At 34.1% G+C, this 19,469-nt stretch overlaps 6 protein-coding genes and 1 non-coding gene across 7 annotated transcripts; 1 reads left to right on the top strand and 6 right to left on the bottom strand.

Moving 5' to 3' along the window:
* Nucleotides 1-118: 118 nt before the first annotated feature.
* Nucleotides 119-2,965, bottom strand: UPC2 (Upc2p; the record flags this gene model as incomplete). Its single annotated transcript, XM_003669338.1, has 1 exon — nt 119-2,965. The coding sequence occupies one exon, from the start codon at nt 2,963-2,965 to the stop codon at nt 119-121; it is 2,847 nt and encodes a 948-aa protein (XP_003669386.1).
* A 741-nt stretch (nt 2,966-3,706) lies between these two features.
* Nucleotides 3,707-5,386, bottom strand: TCP1 (chaperonin-containing T-complex alpha subunit TCP1; the record flags this gene model as incomplete). The annotated part of the gene is made up of 1 exon (XM_003669337.1): nt 3,707-5,386. One exon carries the CDS (start codon nt 5,384-5,386, stop codon nt 3,707-3,709), a length of 1,680 nt encoding a protein of 559 aa, XP_003669385.1.
* Nucleotides 5,387-5,966: 580 nt separating this feature from the next.
* On the bottom strand, nt 5,967-6,542 carry CDC42 (Rho family GTPase CDC42; the record flags this gene model as incomplete). Its single annotated transcript, XM_003669336.1, has 1 exon — nt 5,967-6,542. One exon carries the CDS (start codon nt 6,540-6,542, stop codon nt 5,967-5,969), a length of 576 nt encoding a protein of 191 aa, XP_003669384.1.
* Nucleotides 6,543-6,988: 446 nt separating this feature from the next.
* GCD6 (translation initiation factor eIF2B catalytic subunit epsilon) lies at nt 6,989-9,160 on the bottom strand (the record flags this gene model as incomplete). The annotated part of the gene is made up of 1 exon (XM_003669335.1): nt 6,989-9,160. The coding sequence occupies one exon, from the start codon at nt 9,158-9,160 to the stop codon at nt 6,989-6,991; it is 2,172 nt and encodes a 723-aa protein (XP_003669383.1).
* A 285-nt stretch (nt 9,161-9,445) lies between these two features.
* NDAI0Ctrna2I lies at nt 9,446-9,587 on the bottom strand. The gene is made up of 2 exons: nt 9,550-9,587; nt 9,446-9,482 (listed from the first exon to the last, which is right to left on the bottom strand). It is a non-coding gene; the product is annotated as a tRNA-Ile (tRNA).
* Nucleotides 9,588-11,626: 2,039 nt separating this feature from the next.
* On the bottom strand, nt 11,627-14,410 carry MSS4 (1-phosphatidylinositol-4-phosphate 5-kinase; the record flags this gene model as incomplete). Its single annotated transcript, XM_003669334.1, has 1 exon — nt 11,627-14,410. The coding sequence occupies one exon, from the start codon at nt 14,408-14,410 to the stop codon at nt 11,627-11,629; it is 2,784 nt and encodes a 927-aa protein (XP_003669382.1).
* A 1,702-nt stretch (nt 14,411-16,112) lies between these two features.
* Nucleotides 16,113-19,214, top strand: UME6 (DNA-binding transcriptional regulator UME6; the record flags this gene model as incomplete). The annotated part of the gene is made up of 1 exon (XM_003669333.1): nt 16,113-19,214. One exon carries the CDS (start codon nt 16,113-16,115, stop codon nt 19,212-19,214), a length of 3,102 nt encoding a protein of 1,033 aa, XP_003669381.1.
* Nucleotides 19,215-19,469: the final 255 nt, after the last annotated feature.

Below are 19,469 nucleotides of genomic sequence, written 5' to 3'. Positions count from 1 at the left end.
GAGGAAAGAAGTAACAAAAAAAATTAATGGGTATCTAGCTTTTTTGTAAATATAAAACAATCTATATAAAATATTCATAAAGGGAAAATAAAAATGCAATGCAATTCGTATACAAAGTCTACAAGAAATCTGACATATTAGTAGTACTCATAGATGGCAATCCACCACCTAAGAAATCCAACATCATATGTAACCCACCACCGCCAGCATATGAATCCACGTTAGACGGTAGAACTTTCGTAATACCTTCCAAAAACCAGACCGTATCTTTCACCTCCGTCGTGAAATCTCTTAACAATTTATAATAACTTCTCATTATTCTCATAGCACCTAAATCTCCCGTCATCAACAATGCCAAAAATGTCTTATCCAATAACGCAGGAAATGCAAAAACTCTCAATATGAAATCAGATTGATTCTTCTCACGATGTAATTTATCTAAATAAGCCAAAGTAATCAAATAAGGAGAACCAATCTCTACTGGATATAAATCCACTAAATTCTCATCAAAACAATATAATTCTGATATAGTATCATCATCTTCATTAATCACATTCCCCAACGCACTCAAATCCACAGAAATCAAATTATAAAAAATAGATTTCTCACTCAAGGGCCAAACTGCAGTTAAGATAGTAGCGGCACCTTTCACATGGAAAACCCAAGCTGATGGTGAAAGTATATTATTAGGACTGGAATCAGTTGGAGATGCTGCATTAGCCAACGAATCCATGATTAAAATTAATGCACTTGCCACTAACGCATCTGTATTTTCCTCAGATATCTCAAGGACAGCCTCCCTTAATAATCGTAAGGCATCCAATCGATGTGTGGAGACGTATTGTCCTAGTCCTGGTTCTGCTCGAGCAAGATGAGTAGCACTCAAAGCTAAAATGGAATGCATCAAGAAGGGGAAATCAAATGCAAGTTTCGGTATTGCTTTGCTCCAAACTTCTGGTCCTGAAACTTTTGCTGCTGTGATTGTGGGCCAAACTTCTGTACAATAATGGTGAAATAGTTTCATGTCTATTAAATTTAAATTTGCTTTTGTTGATAATTTGAATAATTTCTCAACACTGCTTAAAGGTGCTTCACTAATACTGCCACTTTTCCTTAGGGGTAAACTAGAAGCATCATTGCTCTGTTTATGTTGCTGTTGTTGATTAGAGTCAGGTTTAGTGGTTAAGTTATTATCAGTTCCAGTTGATTCAACCGAAGTAGCAGAAGAAGAAGCAGTAGCAGTTGGGTCTGAGGAGGAAAGAATAGAGATTATCGAGGGGGAGTTTGAAGATTGTACCTTTTTCTTTTTATCATTTTCTAATATCTCACTATTTTTATTAGCTTGTTCTTGTTGTTGTTGCATGGTAGCTAATGCCTCTTGAGCTGAATTTACTTTTGCCGCTCGACTATTCTGAGCAGCGTTATTATTGTTACTATTAACTTTCATACCTAATAACTCTTGAAAATCGTATGATATACCACCAATACCTGCTGTAGGGAAGGAACCCAGTGCTTTCAAATCTAATCCGATCTTATTCAATTGTGATAAAGTATCTGCTTGAATGGTTGCTGAATCAGCAGCTCGTATACTAGGCATGTTTTGCTGTGTTTGTTGCTCTCGTTGTTGTTGTATAGTATCAGCATCTTGCTGTCCTATGTTGATTGGTAAGTTTGATTTTGGTGAGATATCTAATTCCTCAGTCGTGCGTTGTTCTTGCCGCTGTTGCTCGTGCTGCTGTCCTTGTTGTTGTTGTTGATGATGATGGAGTTGCGCCTCGATTATATGTTTTTGTTGCGATTTTAATTGTTCTTGCAATTGCTCCTGCAGTTGTTGTTGTTGTAATTGGTATTGTTGGTTTTGTTGTAATTGTATTTGTTGATGTTGTTGCAATTGTAATTGTTGATGCAATTGATATTGTAATTGTTGTTGAGCATGGAATGGTCCTGCAACAAAATTTTCAGGTACAAACATTCCTGGATTCGTACTGGTAGTGCTCTCATTAGGTTTTGGAATGTTTGCTAAGTTCGGCATACTTGCCACTTGGGGTATATTAGGTATACTATTCATATTTGGTATAGGTGGAATGAATGTGTTATTAGTCGGTTGCGGTTGAGGGATATTATTTAAATTGAATTGTGGGAGGAACTGCTGTAATTGCTGTTGAAGTAATGGGTTACTGGCTAATCCTGCGAGCAATTGCGGGAGGAGAGATGGATCAACATTGAAAGGCGATGCAGACGATTGCAATTGTGTTAATAATTGCAATGGTGGTGGTTGTGGCGGCAATTGGGTCTGCTGTAACAATTGAGGCGACAACTGTGGAGCGAGATTATTATCCGACGACAATAAACGTTGCGATTGAGCTAATAAGTTGGAGAATTGGTTTTGTTCCTTCGGAATAAATTTTTGTGTATCATTACTTGCACTGCTCATTTGCATTTTCATTGATATACTGTTTAATGGGCTAGCCGGAAGACCAGATGCCGTAGTTGCAGCTGTGTTGAATATTCCAGATGGAGGTGGTAGGATTTTCCTTTCAAGGCCTAAGCCTAAATTCATTTCACTGCGTTCCCTCTTTATGGCTACATCTATACCATTGTTAGGGCTCCCTGCCATAATCTTCTCAGAGGTTGCTACATGTTTTAGCACAGGCGGGCCTTTGGGTCTTTTCCTTGGTTGTAAGGGTGAATACACGCAAGTCAATTGCATATTGGTACATTTCTTACAAGAGGGTTTTACTTCGTCACATTTGACTCTTCGTTTCTTACAATTATCACAACCGTTCTTGGACTTATTATGGAATTTTCTTTTCCCAGTAGAAGTTTTGCTGACTTTCTTCCCGCCGACTTCGATCAATTCTACTACTTTCTCCTTCTTTCCATTTGTCGATTCGGCGGTTACATTTGTATCGGCGGATGAAGGAGTGTCTACCAGTTCTGTAGCCGCTTCGTTCGTGATCACCATAACCTAATTGCTTTATTCGTTATTATGTATGATTAATAATGTTTTCGACCAATTCAGTCTAATTATAGCAATCCGTGTAGAAATGAAGGACCAATGCTCAATTAAATCAAACAATCCGTCCTTCAATAGCAGATATCAATTGGTAGTCCAAAGTATGCACTATCGGTTGTCACTCGAGTACTTCACTCGTCTTATTCGATGAGTGATTAAACCTAGGTACGTTTTTTTCCCATAGATTAAAATTCTCTCTGTACAATTTTTCTCCAGAATCCGTTTTAATCTGATGGAGAAACTTCTCCCCACGGTAGACAGACAGCGTGGCAGACAGACAGAAAGACAAAAATACACGCAAATCGCGGCGAGAAAATTTGTGTGTCAACTTTTTTTCTCGTCCCCTGGTGGGGGGACAGAGAATCCGTCGTACAACAGTCAGGTATCTATTAAGCATTTGCCCTTAGGGTAGTTAAATAGAAGACCTCGGTTAGAGGACCCTTGCATAATCCCAAATCCTTATTCTGGCCCTCAGTTTTCAGTTAATCTTATGGGATCCATAAGTAATCATCCTGGAGTAGTACGTAGTGACGGACTGACCAAGATAATACGAAGCTATTGATGAGCTTCGCGTGAAGCAAGCCTCTGGTTTATAATGTGAGAATGTTATAATTTACATAGAATACCTAATAAAAACGTACTTTATATACTACTATTAGTATTTGTATCAAGTTTAAGACTTCTTTTCTATTAATGACCATGTGGATCCTCCTTTGGTTGCTCTGGATCCACTGTAATCATAGTATCGATTCTAAGAATTGCAATACATGCTTCTAGAGCAGATTTCAATGATTTGATCTTGGCAATCGTTGGTTCCAAGACACCAGCATGGACTTCATCTACAATCTTACCCTTGATTAAATCTAACCCATAATTTTGATAATTCTTCTTCTTGATATCTTCTGGCTTGGCCAGTTGACTAGCAGCGTGGTATGATCTCAGTTTGGCAATCAATTCACTGGAATCCTTAGCAGCATTAACTGCAAGAGTCTTTGGAATAACTAACAATGCAGCTGCAAATTCTGCAATGGCTAATTGTTCTCTAGATCCCACAGTTGTGGCAAAATTATCAAGATATATGTTTAATGCAGTCTCTACACAACCACCACCTGGTACCACGGTACCACTTTCTAAAGTTCTTTTCACTACACATAATGAATCGTGAATAGAACGTTCCATTTCATCTAATGAGTAATCATTTGCACCACGTAAAATAATGGAAGAAGAAGAGTGCTTTGAAGTACCTTTGACTAAAATACATTCATCATCAGAAAATTTAGCTTGTACCACTTCAGAACAAACACCTAGATAACTGGATTCAAAAGTTTCATCGCCTTCCAAATTGGACATGGAATTTACTAAAGTAGCACCAGTGGCACGGGCAATTCTTCTTAAATCTTCCTTTTTACAACGTCTAACAGCCATTATCTTAGCTTCAACAAACTCCTTTAAACATAAATCATCAATACCCTTGGTAGTCAAAACAACTTGAGCACCTGAATCAATAATCTTTTGAACTCTTTCTAAGATTATACCTGCTTCACGTTTACGTATTTCTTCTAATTGTTCAGGATCTTCAATATTGATCTGGACACCCATTGCCATACGTGCCTTTTGTAAATTTAAATCAAGACATGCTATCTTCACATTACCGCCTGCAATATGTCTTGGCATTGCTTGTGATGCAACGGTACAATTCAACGCGTACCCATTGACTAATACTGATTCAGTCGCAGATTTACCATGTGCCTTTAATATATTAACAGCTTTAACAGGATATTTAGTTTCGCCTTTAGAATTTTGAGTCTTCACCGCCAAAAGCGAATCGACAACCATATTACTAAAGAAATCAGAATCAGATCCAATAATCTTAGAAGACATACTAGTCTTTGCAATATTAATTAAAGTTTCTTTACCCAATGAAGCGACATCTAAAGATAAAACTTCATTAATGAAACGAATAGCTTCTCTTAATGCGACTCTAAACCCAGTAATGATAGTAGTAGGATGAATTTTATTCTTAACCAATTCATTAGCTCTTTTCAATAATTCAGAAGCAATAATAACGACACTAGTAGTACCATCCCCGATTTCTCTATCTTGTTGTTGTGCTAGTTCTACTAATATTTTCCCCGCTGGATGTTGAACGTCCAAAAGAGACAAGATAGTAGCACCATCATTGGTCACTGTAAAATCACCAATATCATCAACTAGCATCTTATCTAACCCAACAGGACCTAATGATGATTTGACAACGTTAGCGACGGCCATGGCTGCCAATACATTTTGATTACGGATATCATCACCACTGATTTTTTCACCACCTAAGAATAAAGTATCGGAACGAGAATTATTGAACAATTGAGCCATCCTTCCTTCAATTGTATATGTGCTGCTTCTTCAAGTAAATAAATCCTCCCTTGCCTTGAGATAGATAAGTTTCCAACTAGACTGCACTAGACTGCACTAAGCTGCACTTCTTCTAACTTTCAAATGCACATTGTATCTCTTATTTGAAGTTTGCCACTTTTCAAATTTTATTTCAACTAAGGTATTACCCGTCCTATATCAAAAGAAAAAGTTTCAAAGTCTCTTTACTTGAAAAGAAGACACTTTTAAAGAGGAAGAGAAAAAGGCAATGAATGACAGAGGTTAAATATTGTTATGTGTAAAATCATACAATTAATGCATGTCCATGTTGTCCCTTATCAAAGTTATCCAACTTATCGTTCAAAAAATTATAATATATATATAAAAAAGTTATCTAAAGAAAAAATGAAAGAAGGTACATAACGTTATATATAAATCAAATAAACAGAAAAAATGAAAAATTGAACAATTCGCTGGTCTCTATTCCTTTCCTTGTCGCTTAATTGGCGCCACCACTTGATCTGTTGTATCTTGTTCAGCACAGACATTCAATCCTCAAATATGGAGAGAGATAGTCTGTCTACAATATTGTACATTTCTTGCTCTTCTTTATAACGGGAGGTTCCAATGCTGCGACGATGGCTTCATCAAAGACATTCTTTAAACCACGTTGCGTTAAAGCAGAACATTCGACATATTTTACCGCTTTCAATTCTCTTGCCAACCTTTCACCTTGTGCAGGCGTAATCGGTTGTAATTTTTGTCTTCGTAATTTTTCAATAATCACTTTATCATCTCTTAAATCTATTTGAGTACCCACAATCAAACATGGGACACCGGGACAATGATGGTGAACCTCAGGGAACCATTTCTCTTTGACGTTTTCAAAAGAAGGTGGAGAAATTACACTGAAACAAACTAAGAAAACATCCGTGGATGGATACGATAGTGGTCTTAATCTATCATAATCTTCTTGTCCTGCTGTATCAAATAATCCCAGGGTGTATGGTACATCTCCGATCATCACCGTGACTGCATAATTATCGAAAACTGTGGGGACATAATCAGCCGGGAATTGGTTCGTTGTATATGAAATTAAAAGACAGGTCTTACCAATACTACCGTCACCACAACAGACTACTTTTAAAGTTTGCATCTTTCTTGCTTATTCTTTATATATGTTGATATTAAGTTATGATACAGAGTATTCCGTTTCGAGTCTTTGTCTATTTGTATGTACTTTGTTAAAAACCGTGTGTGCGTACACTTCACTGATGTAAATTCTTGTTTCATTCATTATCTACCAGCTTAAAAGCCTAAATCAAAAGTGAACTGAGCGGTACCATTATTATTATTTATTTTTTATTCTATTTTTTTTGAAACTTTCTCGAAGTGTGACTTCCGGGTAATGCCCATGTAAAAGATGCGCTCACATTGGAACGAGCAATGAACAAGAACAATGAAAGAAAAGAGTGTGTTGCATAACCCACTCCGTGAAAGTATTGTGATGATAATAATATTATATATATATATATATGAAGTTTTAGATTAATATTACTAAAAAATGCAGTCTTGTCTTAATGTATAAAAGGTGGGGGGTTGCTAGTCATCGTCTTCATCTTCAGAAGATGACTCTTCATCTGCTGTTTTCAGCCACTCTATCCATCTGGCTGTTAATCTCTTGGCTTCTTCGTAACGTGGATCGTCAGAAACTTCATCCCACCACTTGTAGATAACATCTTCTTCCAACACATCATTATCGTACAAAGAATTCAACGCACCAAATAAGACCAAATCTGGTTTCTCGAAATGTTGGTCAACAACTTTATCAAGTAGAATATTCATTAAATCAATATATTCCTCTGTATCAAAAGTTTGTCTCTTAAACAGTAACCCCCATTGACCAAACACCTTTTGCACGGCTTCTTTGGCACCTAAAGTTTGTGTAGCAATGAAATGATATACTCTTTGTAAAATGGCAAGAACAGTGACTGTTCTCACTTCATGATAGGTAACATCCATACTCATTCTCAATGTGTTTAATTCTAACATTGCTGTATCCAAATCATGATTGTTTTCAATAGCTCTTTCAATAGTTGCAAATCCTTCCTTCTCGAAATCTTCCTCTTCTTCTTCGGAATCATTCCCTTCGAAGTCTGTGTACATACTGTTGGTTGACATAGTTCTTTTCTTTTTTACTCTCTTCGTTCTCGATGAAATGGATTCATCACTTAAACATAATTCTTCCATTTGGTACGCTAGTGTGTTGGATAACTTTAATGTTTCAGACATATCATCTTCATCATCGGAAACATCACTCTCGTATACAAACCCAACACCGTTATACCCTACTAATCCAGTCGCCTTTATTGCTTCAGTATCTTCAATCTTATCGGAATAATCACTTTCATCATCTTCACTCAAATTACTATCAAATAGACCACCTGATATATATTTCACAGGTGTACTTGAAATCTTCGTACCCTTTGGAATGTTCATATCACTATCGATTATAACATCAAAGCCAATAATACAACCATCGTTAATGGTAACGTTTTGTCCAATTTCAGATCCAGTGGCAATAATTGAATGTTCGATGGTACAATTATTATTTATCACAGAATTATCCCAAATAAAACTATTAGACAATTTAATGTTTTCACCAATTTGACAATTCCTTCCAATGATACAATTCTCAATAACAGTAGCTTCACCAATCTTAGTGCCTGAACCGATAGCTGTATTTCTACCAATTTTACAAGATTGAGCTAAAACAACATCTTTTTCTTTGTAGATATGTCTTGAGTCATACGAATACGTTTGATCTTCTTGCATGTTAGAATCTAAAACTAATGGATAACACCATCTTCCAATAAAATCTTGAGAAATAGTATCATAAGTTTGCCAACTTTCCACTCTAACAGCATATTCATCGGTAATATAAGCATAAATATGTTTACCCAATAAATCACTCGAAATGACACCCTTAACGAAATCTGATCTTAAAGTTTGATAATCAAAATTTTCTTGGAAAATAGGTGGAACATGAGGTGTACAAATATCAATTCTACAATCAATTAAATCATTTCTCAATACAAAATCATCCACATTCTCCAATAACTCAGGATCAATATCTAAACATGATTTCTTGTTCGACCCAACAGTTGGCAAATCCTCATAATAAATACATCTACTTGTATCCTTATCCAAAACAAAACAAGCAGGTTCTAATGATCTTGTCCTATGGAATTGGTTGGCTCTACTTAAACACATGGTAGAAATATGATCCTTATCCTTTGAACGCATTTTCTTATGGAATTCAAACATCTTACTAAAATCAACATTAGTAACAACATCGCCACTAATCAAGACAAAATCTCCAGTAATGGTACCTCTATTATCCAAATCTCTCATAACATCACCTACTGAACGCGCCTCTGGTGACATCACTGTGGATACTTTAAATGGTGACCATGGTAAATTCCATTTAGAATTTGCAATGTATTCATCAATTTGTGATGCGTGAGATGAACAAATTAAATAAACTTCATCGACTCCTGATTTCGCTAAGAATTCTAACGTGTACTCAATTAATGGAACATTAGCTAACGGCAATAGACATCTTGGTTTTGTTGCTGTTAATGGCATGAATTTGGTCTCATAGGAGTCTGTTAAGATAATGGCTTGAAGACGATCATCTACATCCACATCGGATTTCCTACCGTTCAATGCAGAGGCATTTTTGTGGTTAGATTTATTTTTTTTACCGGCCATATTCTCTTCAAAAAGTATAGTATTTTGTACTTGGCCGTTCTCCTCGAAGTAGAGAAATATAATAAAATAATACGAAATTGACTCAAGTTATCGACCTCTTGCTTTGTTACCTTTCGAGTGTCCATAAATCTGGCTCTTATATCTCGCGAATGTCATCCAATTTTTGTATATACTTCAGAGCTCATCATCATAATCTGTGAGTCTACTATTCCTTTAGATTTTTCAAAATTTTGTTACCGTGATAAACGATAAACTTTTTCAAAGTAAATAAAAAAGAATGGAAAGTGCTCGAGGAGGGGTTTGAACCCTCGACGGTCGCGTTGCTTTAAAATTTGATCTGGTTTGAAAGATCATATTTGTACAGATAACTTCGGATAATCCGAGTGTCCCTATAAGCACGAAGCTCTAACCACTGAGCTACACGAGCATTTTCTGGAATATACTAATTTTTGTGATCCTTAATAGAACAGGTTTTAAGATTTTTCGTATTTTTTTCCTACTACAATATATCTTTAAATAGACTATAATAAGTAATATAAAATCATTACATAATTGCAAAACCTTCTATACATGATACACACATTGATGGTTGGGACGAATACGCTATATAATGCTTTGTTTTGAATGATGGTGCTTGTCAGTCAAGGCGAACGTCATAAATTCATTAATATTTCATAGATCTCGATTGATACAGTTTGGTGAGAGAGACTAAAATATCAAATTCATACCAACCTGTAAGATTTTTAGTTAACTTCTTTTTTCACATAGGATAAAAATGAGTACACACAGAATGATAAGTGATTCCAGACATGGAATCAATCCACGTTCTGATAGCGCAGGACCAAATGCCAAGAACAGTAAGCTCTTACCATTCTTAAAATCATTTCATTACTTTCAAACGAAGAGGGCATGGAATTAAAATAAATAACACATAATATATTATTTACTGTTTACCAACACACCTATATCTCTTCCTTCGAATCAGTTATCTTGCAATTGCTCGTTGTTTAAACGGGAAATTTGATTCATGCGCATTAGAATTTAAGAAGTAATAAAACATGATCATATTATTTAACTTCATTACATTATTGATAACTTTATGTGCCATAAATGGTTTACTTTTCCATTCAGTGGATATTTTACGTAAACATCTACAAAGGAGTATAACTTAAAGCATTTAATGATTGATTTTGTTTCTTGTTTTTGGGAACTAAGTCTATCTAAAACTATACAGTTATAACTTCTTGTTGTTTTTCTTTTCGTAAAAAGAAAGTCTTGGAATATGTTCTATTGACCATCGATTAATTATTGATCAGCCATGGCGCCACATAACATTTCTAGACAACAACAACATAACATTGTCTTACAACAGGTAGCGCAACAACTACTTTCTTCTTTTTGAGGTGCCTGTTGTATATATATCGGTTGTGGTGCAGGTTGTTGATAGTACCCTTGTTGGGGTGGTGGGCCTTGTTGATAATAACCTTGTTGTGGTGGAGGGCCTTGTTGATAGTATTGTTGTTGGCTCATTATATTGTTATTTTATTTTTATGGTTTTGGTTGAATTTCGATTTCGATTTCGACTATGCCCGTATTAGTGATTGTTAAAGTAAGTCTTTAAGGTTAGGATCACTTATATTATCAAACTATAACAACTTGCAATAGTGGCTGTTTGCAAAATTTTGAATTTGAAACTCGGTCGAAGATTGTCATCAAAAGAAAGCTTTTCATGTTTACGTAAAGGTTATTATGAGCTTCTTTTAAATCTGTCCACGAGAGGATAAGCGCAGAGAGAGGACCGAAAGAAAACTAAGCCTTTCTCATTTTCGATGTTCATCTTTTCTGAAGAAAATTTCCGCTTTTTGTTTTCGATTCCTATTTCGGTAATTACGAATCAACCGCCCATCGACTACGTATATGATACGGAATCCGGATGTCCAATTCTATAACAGCAAAGAAAACAAGATTAATACAGTACCCATACATATTTGAAGTTTGGTTGGGCAGACATACAGGTACCATGAGGTATTTTTCATAAACTACATATAACGTGTTTTTACTTCTTGTTTTATTTAATGGAGATAAACTGAGGTATAGAAGAGGCTGAGACGAGAAGTTTTAGAGAAGTTTCATGTTAAACTATACGTAAATAATTATATTCAACTACTTACTGATTCCTTTCTTACAAAAATATATATATATATAAAGGTAGAGGATTATTAATTGTGGACGTTTACATGAAGCTATTCTCGACCTATATGAATTCTCATAAAAATTGAGTAATTTTACTTTCATTATGTAATGCTTTTGTTATTAGTTATTAAGGTCCTAGGTAATTCATAGAGATTTAGATTGAATATATAATTTTTATTCCAATTCTCGTTGAAAACATTATCTTCAAAGATATGAGCAAATACGTAAGCTTTTTTGTATGATTTTAAAACCCCTTACGCAACATGATTAGAGTTAATCTTTGTATTTCCCAACATTTGGATTATCTTTATATTTCTTCCGAGGAGAAGTATCCACTGATTTTTCAATAAACTTATAAAATCTATCACCATAATCCTTCGGAGGAACAGCACTAACTGTTTTCGGATCATGATTTAAACTTCTCCAAAATGCTTCTAATTTTTTCATTATGGAATAATTAGTTAAGCAATCAATGATACCAACATAATAGATTTCCTTCCCGTCCATATTAAGTTCATTAGATGATATGATCCCTCCTTCATTTTGTTTAAAATAATGTGGTACTACTGTTTTATTCATAGGGATATTACTTCCACCTGTTCCAACCATCACAGACATTCTTTGCTTCTGTTGTTGATGTTGTACTTGTTGTTGTAGCGGTTGTTGTTGGTGTTCTTCGTCAAAAATTGATCCTGATTCTGGAATCAAAAATTCTTGATTTTTATTGATATCATGAATACCTAATAATAATGAATAATCCATTGTATTTAATTTCGATAATAATGTTACATCTTTCTTCAATTGATCTAAAAACATTTTCTTTTTAACGGGACCAAAATTTATTCTCTTTTCTAATTCTAACCAATTTAAATCTTTCAAAACGGGTCTATAAAACTTATCAGTTTCCATTAATTCATGATTAACCTCTGTATACCGACCCCAAGTGGAACCTTTAAGATCGAAAGTAGTATGAATATCAAGATGAGGTGGGAAAAGATTATTCATCACTATGAAATAAATTTTCCTATGATTTACTTTATGTTGGAATGATATTGGCATTTTCACACGATGTAATCCATAAAATTGACAAATTAAAGTATTTGGATTATTTTTTACATGATTATAATATTCTTCTAAATGTCTTCTTAAATGTCTATGTTCCGAATGATGAATGGTTTTGATAATATATTTATAATCTCTTGAATAATAAAAAAATGAACCACTCTTACCAGGAGAATTCAATTCACTTAAGATGTATTTGGAAGTCAATGAAACTAAATAGTCAGCTGGATCCAATCCAAATTTAGCTCTCAATTCTCTAAATACTTCAGGTGAATAATCTTTAAATTTGAAAGCATATTGTGATGATGGAGTCAATTCATTACCATGATAATCGAAGGCTAATTTCTTAGTTAATTTAAAATCAGCAGAAGTTAATGGTTTCATTATACCACAACAACGTGATACAGCTACACGAATCCCAGTTAACATGTTATAGGCTATGATGAAATTGACGTGACCCTCGCTGACTTTATTACCAATTAACACACGATCATCATCTATTAAAAATGTTTTCCTTTTACGTTTCATTTCTCTTTTATGTAATAATGATTCTCTCATTTTTTTGATTTCTGCTGTGGCAGATTCAGATCTTTTCAAATCACCTGGTTTCCCCATATTCATGTTAGTTTTATTTTTACTTTTATAGGAATGATGATGATGGTGATGATGATGATGTTGTTGAATATTTGGACGATATGGTTGGGCGTTGCTGATGATGGGGTTGTTATTAGGGACAGAAATTATATCTGGTGGTAATGAAACAGTTGACAAGGAATGAAAGTTTGTTCTATTTTGATCATTATTCTTTGTAGTATCATTAGCATTGGCATTAGTGGATTTCGATGGATATGAATATGAAATGGAATTATCTTTAAAATGGAAAGGTACAGGCAAAGAAGACATTGAATGATTAGTTGGTCTTTTCCTTTTCATGTCATTATTATTATTATTTGAGGTTGAATTTGAATTTGAATTTTCATAAGGAATTATTTCAAAATGATCTAAAGGTAAGATTTGAGAATGTTTTGAGGCATGGAATGGTATATTAGTTCTAATTGAATCTTGAGTATTTCTTCTTGTTGAAGCTTTTGGTGTTGAAGAAGATTTCCTTGAAACTATTTTATTTAATAAAATATGATCATCTTGTTTATCATGAATATATGAGCTTGTATGTATTAAATTAGTATCATCAAGTACTAGACTATTTGAAATTCTTTTATTAGTCGAATCTGTGGTTAACGTTGTACCAATGTTGTAATTCGGTATTATTTTTTTTTCGTAATCATTATTTGCTAGTATTATTTTACTGTTGTCATCATCAGTATTAATAGAAGTGTTATTAATACTATTATCATTATCAGTTTCTGTGTTTGTAATCACTTTCCATGGATGATAATTTTTTTTCAATGACTCATCTCGAAGTAATAATCGTCCTTGTATAGGATCATCATCATTAGCATCAAATTTGTTGTTGTTGGGATTAACAGTGTTAGTTGTTGTAGTAGTACTATGAGACTTATTATTGAAAGTATTTAAATGATGGATATGAGCATGAACTTTTTGATCATCGTCGTTATTTTTGTTATTATTGTCATCATTTATTGAGAAATTAAAATTTAATAGCAATGGATCAATGGAATCGGTGTTATTCTTTGGTTTTAAGTTGGATTTTTTTTCAATTTTGTTATTATTATTCTTATTATTAATGGAATGGAATTCTTCTAAGGAGGTTGGAGTTGATGATGCAGCATCTGATAATCTTGGACTATCTTTATCTTTATCTTTATCTACTTCATAGTTTGAATCTGAGTTAGAAGATCCCGAATGATGATGACTTATTAGATGGTTATTGCCATTATTATGCGTATGAGTGTGAGTATGATTATGGTTTCTTCGGAGTGGAGTAGTGGTAGTAGATGAAGATCCTTCTATTGGAGCTTGAAGATGTATATGAGTATCATGGTAGCTATATTTCTTTGATGAAGTTTTTGACATTCTCTTAATGAGGAGTAACAAATTCTTTTAATTGAATTCTACTCTTTCGTGAATACTAGGACAAAAAGGAAAAAAAAAAAGAATAGAGCGATCGATTGTTTCAATATGCCTAACCACAGGCTTGTTTATAATATTGCTTACTTTTTCCTTACTTTCCTATCTTGATTCTGTAAAGGAAAGGGTAGATTAGGAAAAAGGGAAAACAAAAACAAAAGAAACAAAGAAACAAAGAAACAAAAACCTAAAAGTCGATGGTTTATTTTTAATTTTACTTATATCAGTTAAGCCCTAAGGATTGCATGCGAATAAAGGTGATGTGCAATTGGATATATGTATAAACTTTGTAGCTTTCAGTTGGGAGAGGATAGTTATAGTTTGTTTATAGTGCCTGCGTAGTATAGTATAGTATAGTATAGTATAGTATAGTAATGTAACCCAGGCATATGTTTGTGAGGTAATCTGTTTAATTATTATTGAGTGAGTGAGTATTTTGTATTTTCACATTTCCACTATATAAAGTCCTCGGTAGGGTTACCATTCATTATATGCAGGGTCCTTCGCCTCACTTCGCTATGGGCCGCAGGTACACGGTTGACGAGACTGAGTGTCAACGACACACTGTCGGTATGTCATACACACCCAGCTCCTATCAAGATCCAATAAAGAGAAAATAGTATACCACGCAACCTGGTCCAGGACAATATTCTTCACAGTACATATAGGGCCTCAATGTGAATCTTTCGCAGCATAATAACAAAAACAAAAAATACTACCAATAATATTCCGAAATATCTTTCTTGCATCATCAAGCCACAAGTTGAACTTCAACAAATTGAATATATTGTTTGTTCCTGCCACATGGAACACGTTTCAGAGGATGAGGAAGAGTATTTTTGTCTCTCACCTTTCCAAGCTTTTACAAGTTCTTCGGCAAGTGGATTTTGTGTTGTCGAAGGAAAGACCATTGGAAAGCTTATACACAATTGAGAGTTTTTTATTTATTTATTTATTTATTTATTTATTTATTTTCCATGACTACTTCCCTCCTTAGCAAGCTCTTCCCTTAAACTATTCGAAAAGATAAATTAGTTCTTCTGAAACAATTAAAACGCAAAAGAAAATATTGTAAAACTATAAATTTTAGGTCAAAAGGATCTTTGTGAAGTCTCTTATAAAGAATTCTAAGTTATTACTTTTGGTACTTACCTTTTACCTCGTCGAAGCACACACTTAAATCTTTGCCGTTGGAAACGATGTAGCACGTGACCGATGATTACAGTTTGCGCGGATGTTCTCTCTAACGAATTGTTTCGTTTCCCCTTCCGCCTCTAAAACATTTTAGCGCCGAGCTTTCCAATAAGAAAGTTCCTCTATTTCAATTAAGAGAACGAACGATACAAGTGCATTAAGAGACACACTTATATAATGGATCCCTTATAAACAAGTAATTACTAGACAGTATCATTAACGATAACAATTCCTACCCATCCGTTTGTCACTCTACAACAACCTTACGTACTTTGCTATCTATAGAAAACATACTACGTCCAATTTACGATATTCAGTTCTCGGTATTACCTTAAATAGAGCTCCTGCTGCTGCTGCTGGACTAATTATAAATATAGACAAACAGACTGATTTTATCGCTATTCTACACAATACAAATAAGTCCAAGAGCTACAACTTTACTTTGAATGCCATAATGGTTGAAGATTTATCACATAATCGGGACGAGATCTCTTCGGTTAATAACCCAAAACTTGGATTAGCCGCCACCGCCGCTTTGCTCACTACCACCGATAACGATAACAGTAACAATCTTAAGAACAGTAAGAGGAACAGTAAAGGAAACAATGACAAGATGGATAAGGATGCAAATACTACTGAAGCTCAAACTAATAAGACTGATATAACTGAAATTAGTGCTGCCACCACCACCACTACTATTACTACAACTGACTCTGGCAATATCCCCATGGAGGAACAACAACAACTTTCTCATTTGCCGCCGCCGCACTCTGCAAATTTAAACAGCGCCGGCCGTTCTGACGAGAACAAAATCATCGGCGAGCCGCCCAACGCAAATGGAAACATTGTGCCGTCGTTACATCATGACAGTGACAATGACAATAATCAACATCACCTAGACACACAAACACAAAGACAAACACGAATAGAACCCAAAAAAACAGAAACAGGAGGTACAGATAACAATACTGATATTGAAAACGGCAACATTAACCCCTCGTCTGAACAAGAATCTGAACAAGAACCGTCCATAAAACAGCAATCCGTACCATTAACATCGATAAGACCTGATTCGATTCAAAGTACAATGTCTTCTGATATAAATAACGATGATGATAACATGACCAATAATGATACCTTGTTGCATCCTAAATTACCGTCCAATTTGATGCACCTTCCAGGTTCCGCATCATCTCCTGCTTCTCCAACTTCCTCTTGTTTACCATCTTCTTCATTATATCAATATCACTATAGGCAACAACAACTTTTAAGATCAATTGATGATAGAACATACGTACCACCGGGGAAAATTCATCTTTATAATAATTCTAACTCAAACATTAACAGAATAAATGACTTTAAAACAACCTTCCAATATAATAATAACAGGAACATTTCTAGTTTTAATAATACGAATGTGATTAGATCTTCTTCAACGTTACCAACAACTATCCCAATGGCAATTCCCATGACAATACCAATGACTAACCATCCTCCATTGAATAATACCAATGATAGCCTTCATAGTAGTAATAATAATAAAAGATTGAGTATAAATGATTGTTCTCCTTATTTCCCTGCATCTTCATCTTCAAGAAACTCTGATCTTTCACTTAATAACGCGCGGTTTCATAATAATAATAATAATACTAACAACAATCCTAGTAGCAATGGACGTAGATTCTCATTGCCAATAATATCTAGAAATAACAATAATGTTATTACTTTCACTAGTGATGAAAACAATAGCGGTAATCGCGAACCGAATGAATTCAGTGACATTTTTACAAGATCTTCAACTGGTTCAATTTTACCCTATAGTCGCAATAGTAATATAAGATCTCAATCAAATAATGATAATAACCCAAGAAATGATATACCTTCATCGGCACCATATATTACCAATAAAAATAATCAATTACCTTCAATAAGGACAAATGATGATGATGATACTACGAATAATAATGATGAAAATAGTAACAATGCTTTTGTCCCACCTCCTCCACCAAAATATATTAACTCTAAGCTAGATGAACTTAGAACAAGAATGTTACCTGATCCAAAAGTTGTATCAAAGAAAGATAATCTGGATTTAGGTACTGCAACAGCAACAGCCGCTGCAGTATTATCAAATATGAAATCATCACCATTTAGATTTCAAGATAGACCATATAGTCATTCATCAAACAATAATGCTTATAGCAGTAGACCACATTCTTCATCCTTTTCAAACAATGGCAGAGGATTGACAAACCCATTGAATTCAATTCAACAATTACAGTCACAAGTAAAAGCTCATCAAAATCAACAATGGCCTCCATTATCAAATGATAATAACAATATCAACCATCTTCAAGATGATAATGAAACTGATAATGAAAACGCTTTTTCAACCGAAGATGAAATTGAATCCGATGATAATGGTCCAATCCCTCCAACATTTAACAACTTGAATGTCCCTATTACATCTCAAGTTACATGGAATAAAAATGGTAAAAGAATTAATAGAAGAGTATCAGCCCCAGAACAACTAATAAATAAAAAATTGAAGAAAAATAATAAATCTAATAAGAATGAAAACGTAATAATTTTTCCACCAGAAGTTGAAACAGCAACGATATCGGGAAAATTATCAATAGGATCACCATCTACAACAACAACAACAACAACGAAAAAAGCCAAAAAGAAACAGAAAAAATCTAAAACTTCAACAAATGGTAATGTCTTATTAGAACTCATACCTTATAAACATAAATCAAAAGATACTAAAAATGAAACAATTCAAGATAAATCTTCAACCATAAAGCCTAAAAAGAAGGTTAAACTCAAGAAAGAAAGTCCAACTGCAGGGAAATCAGGTCAAAGGTCAAGATCAGGTTGTTGGATTTGTAGGTTAAGAAAAAAGAAATGTACAGAGGAAAGACCCACTTGTCAAAATTGTGAAAGATTACAATTGACTTGTCACTATGAAGAAATTAAACCTGATTTTGTTTATGATCCTGAATTGAAAAAATTGAAGATGGAGGAAATTAGAATTAAAACAAGAGAAGCCAAGAGAATTGCAATGAGGAAAAACGCTAATAGTGCAAAAGCAAAGAAAGATAAATTGAAATCAAGCTCAAGTCCTGTACTAAATTTTAAAAGATACAATGAAGATAAAATTAAGAATGAAAATGAAAATCAAAACTTACAACAACAAAAACAACAGCAACAACATATACTAAATGCACCGTCTGAAGATAATCCTAACAATAATAACGTTTTTGAGAAGAACGATTTCCACCCTCATTTCCCTATATTACGTGAGATTGTAAATAGTAATAATAACAAGACAATAAACGCTGAAAACTCACTACAACTTCCCGCTTTTATAAAGAAAGAGATTTCAACATCATTTAATACAACGAAAGCAGCTATATCGCCTGATATTGTGAACGCAACCACTACTACAGACACTGATAATAATACGAATACTAGTCTCGAGACCAACGTAACAGATATCGGAGAGACTAATTATAATGAAGAAAAAAAAACTGGTCAGAAAAATAATGATTAATACTTATATATCATATATTTAACTACTAATCTAAAAACCTTATGTATATGATATTACTTTGACGTGATGATATTTAATTCAAGTATATAAGAAACGTTAACATATAAGATAACAGTATATATCTTTGGCCTTGGTATAAATACACCCCCTACCCCTGAACTCAATCATCATCATTAACATAACGTGAAATATTACGTATATGGTCAATCCGTTTCTCTTTTGATATTGAAAGTATACATCCAATATTTTTCAAGA

Source organism: Naumovozyma dairenensis, chromosome 3 (genome assembly GCF_000227115.2).
Source record: "Naumovozyma dairenensis CBS 421 chromosome 3, complete genome".
NCBI lineage: Eukaryota > Fungi > Ascomycota > Saccharomycetes > Saccharomycetales > Saccharomycetaceae > Naumovozyma > Naumovozyma dairenensis.
The sequence above is the reverse complement of the archived record's forward strand: the minus strand, read 5'-3'. Positions and strand labels throughout refer to the sequence as shown.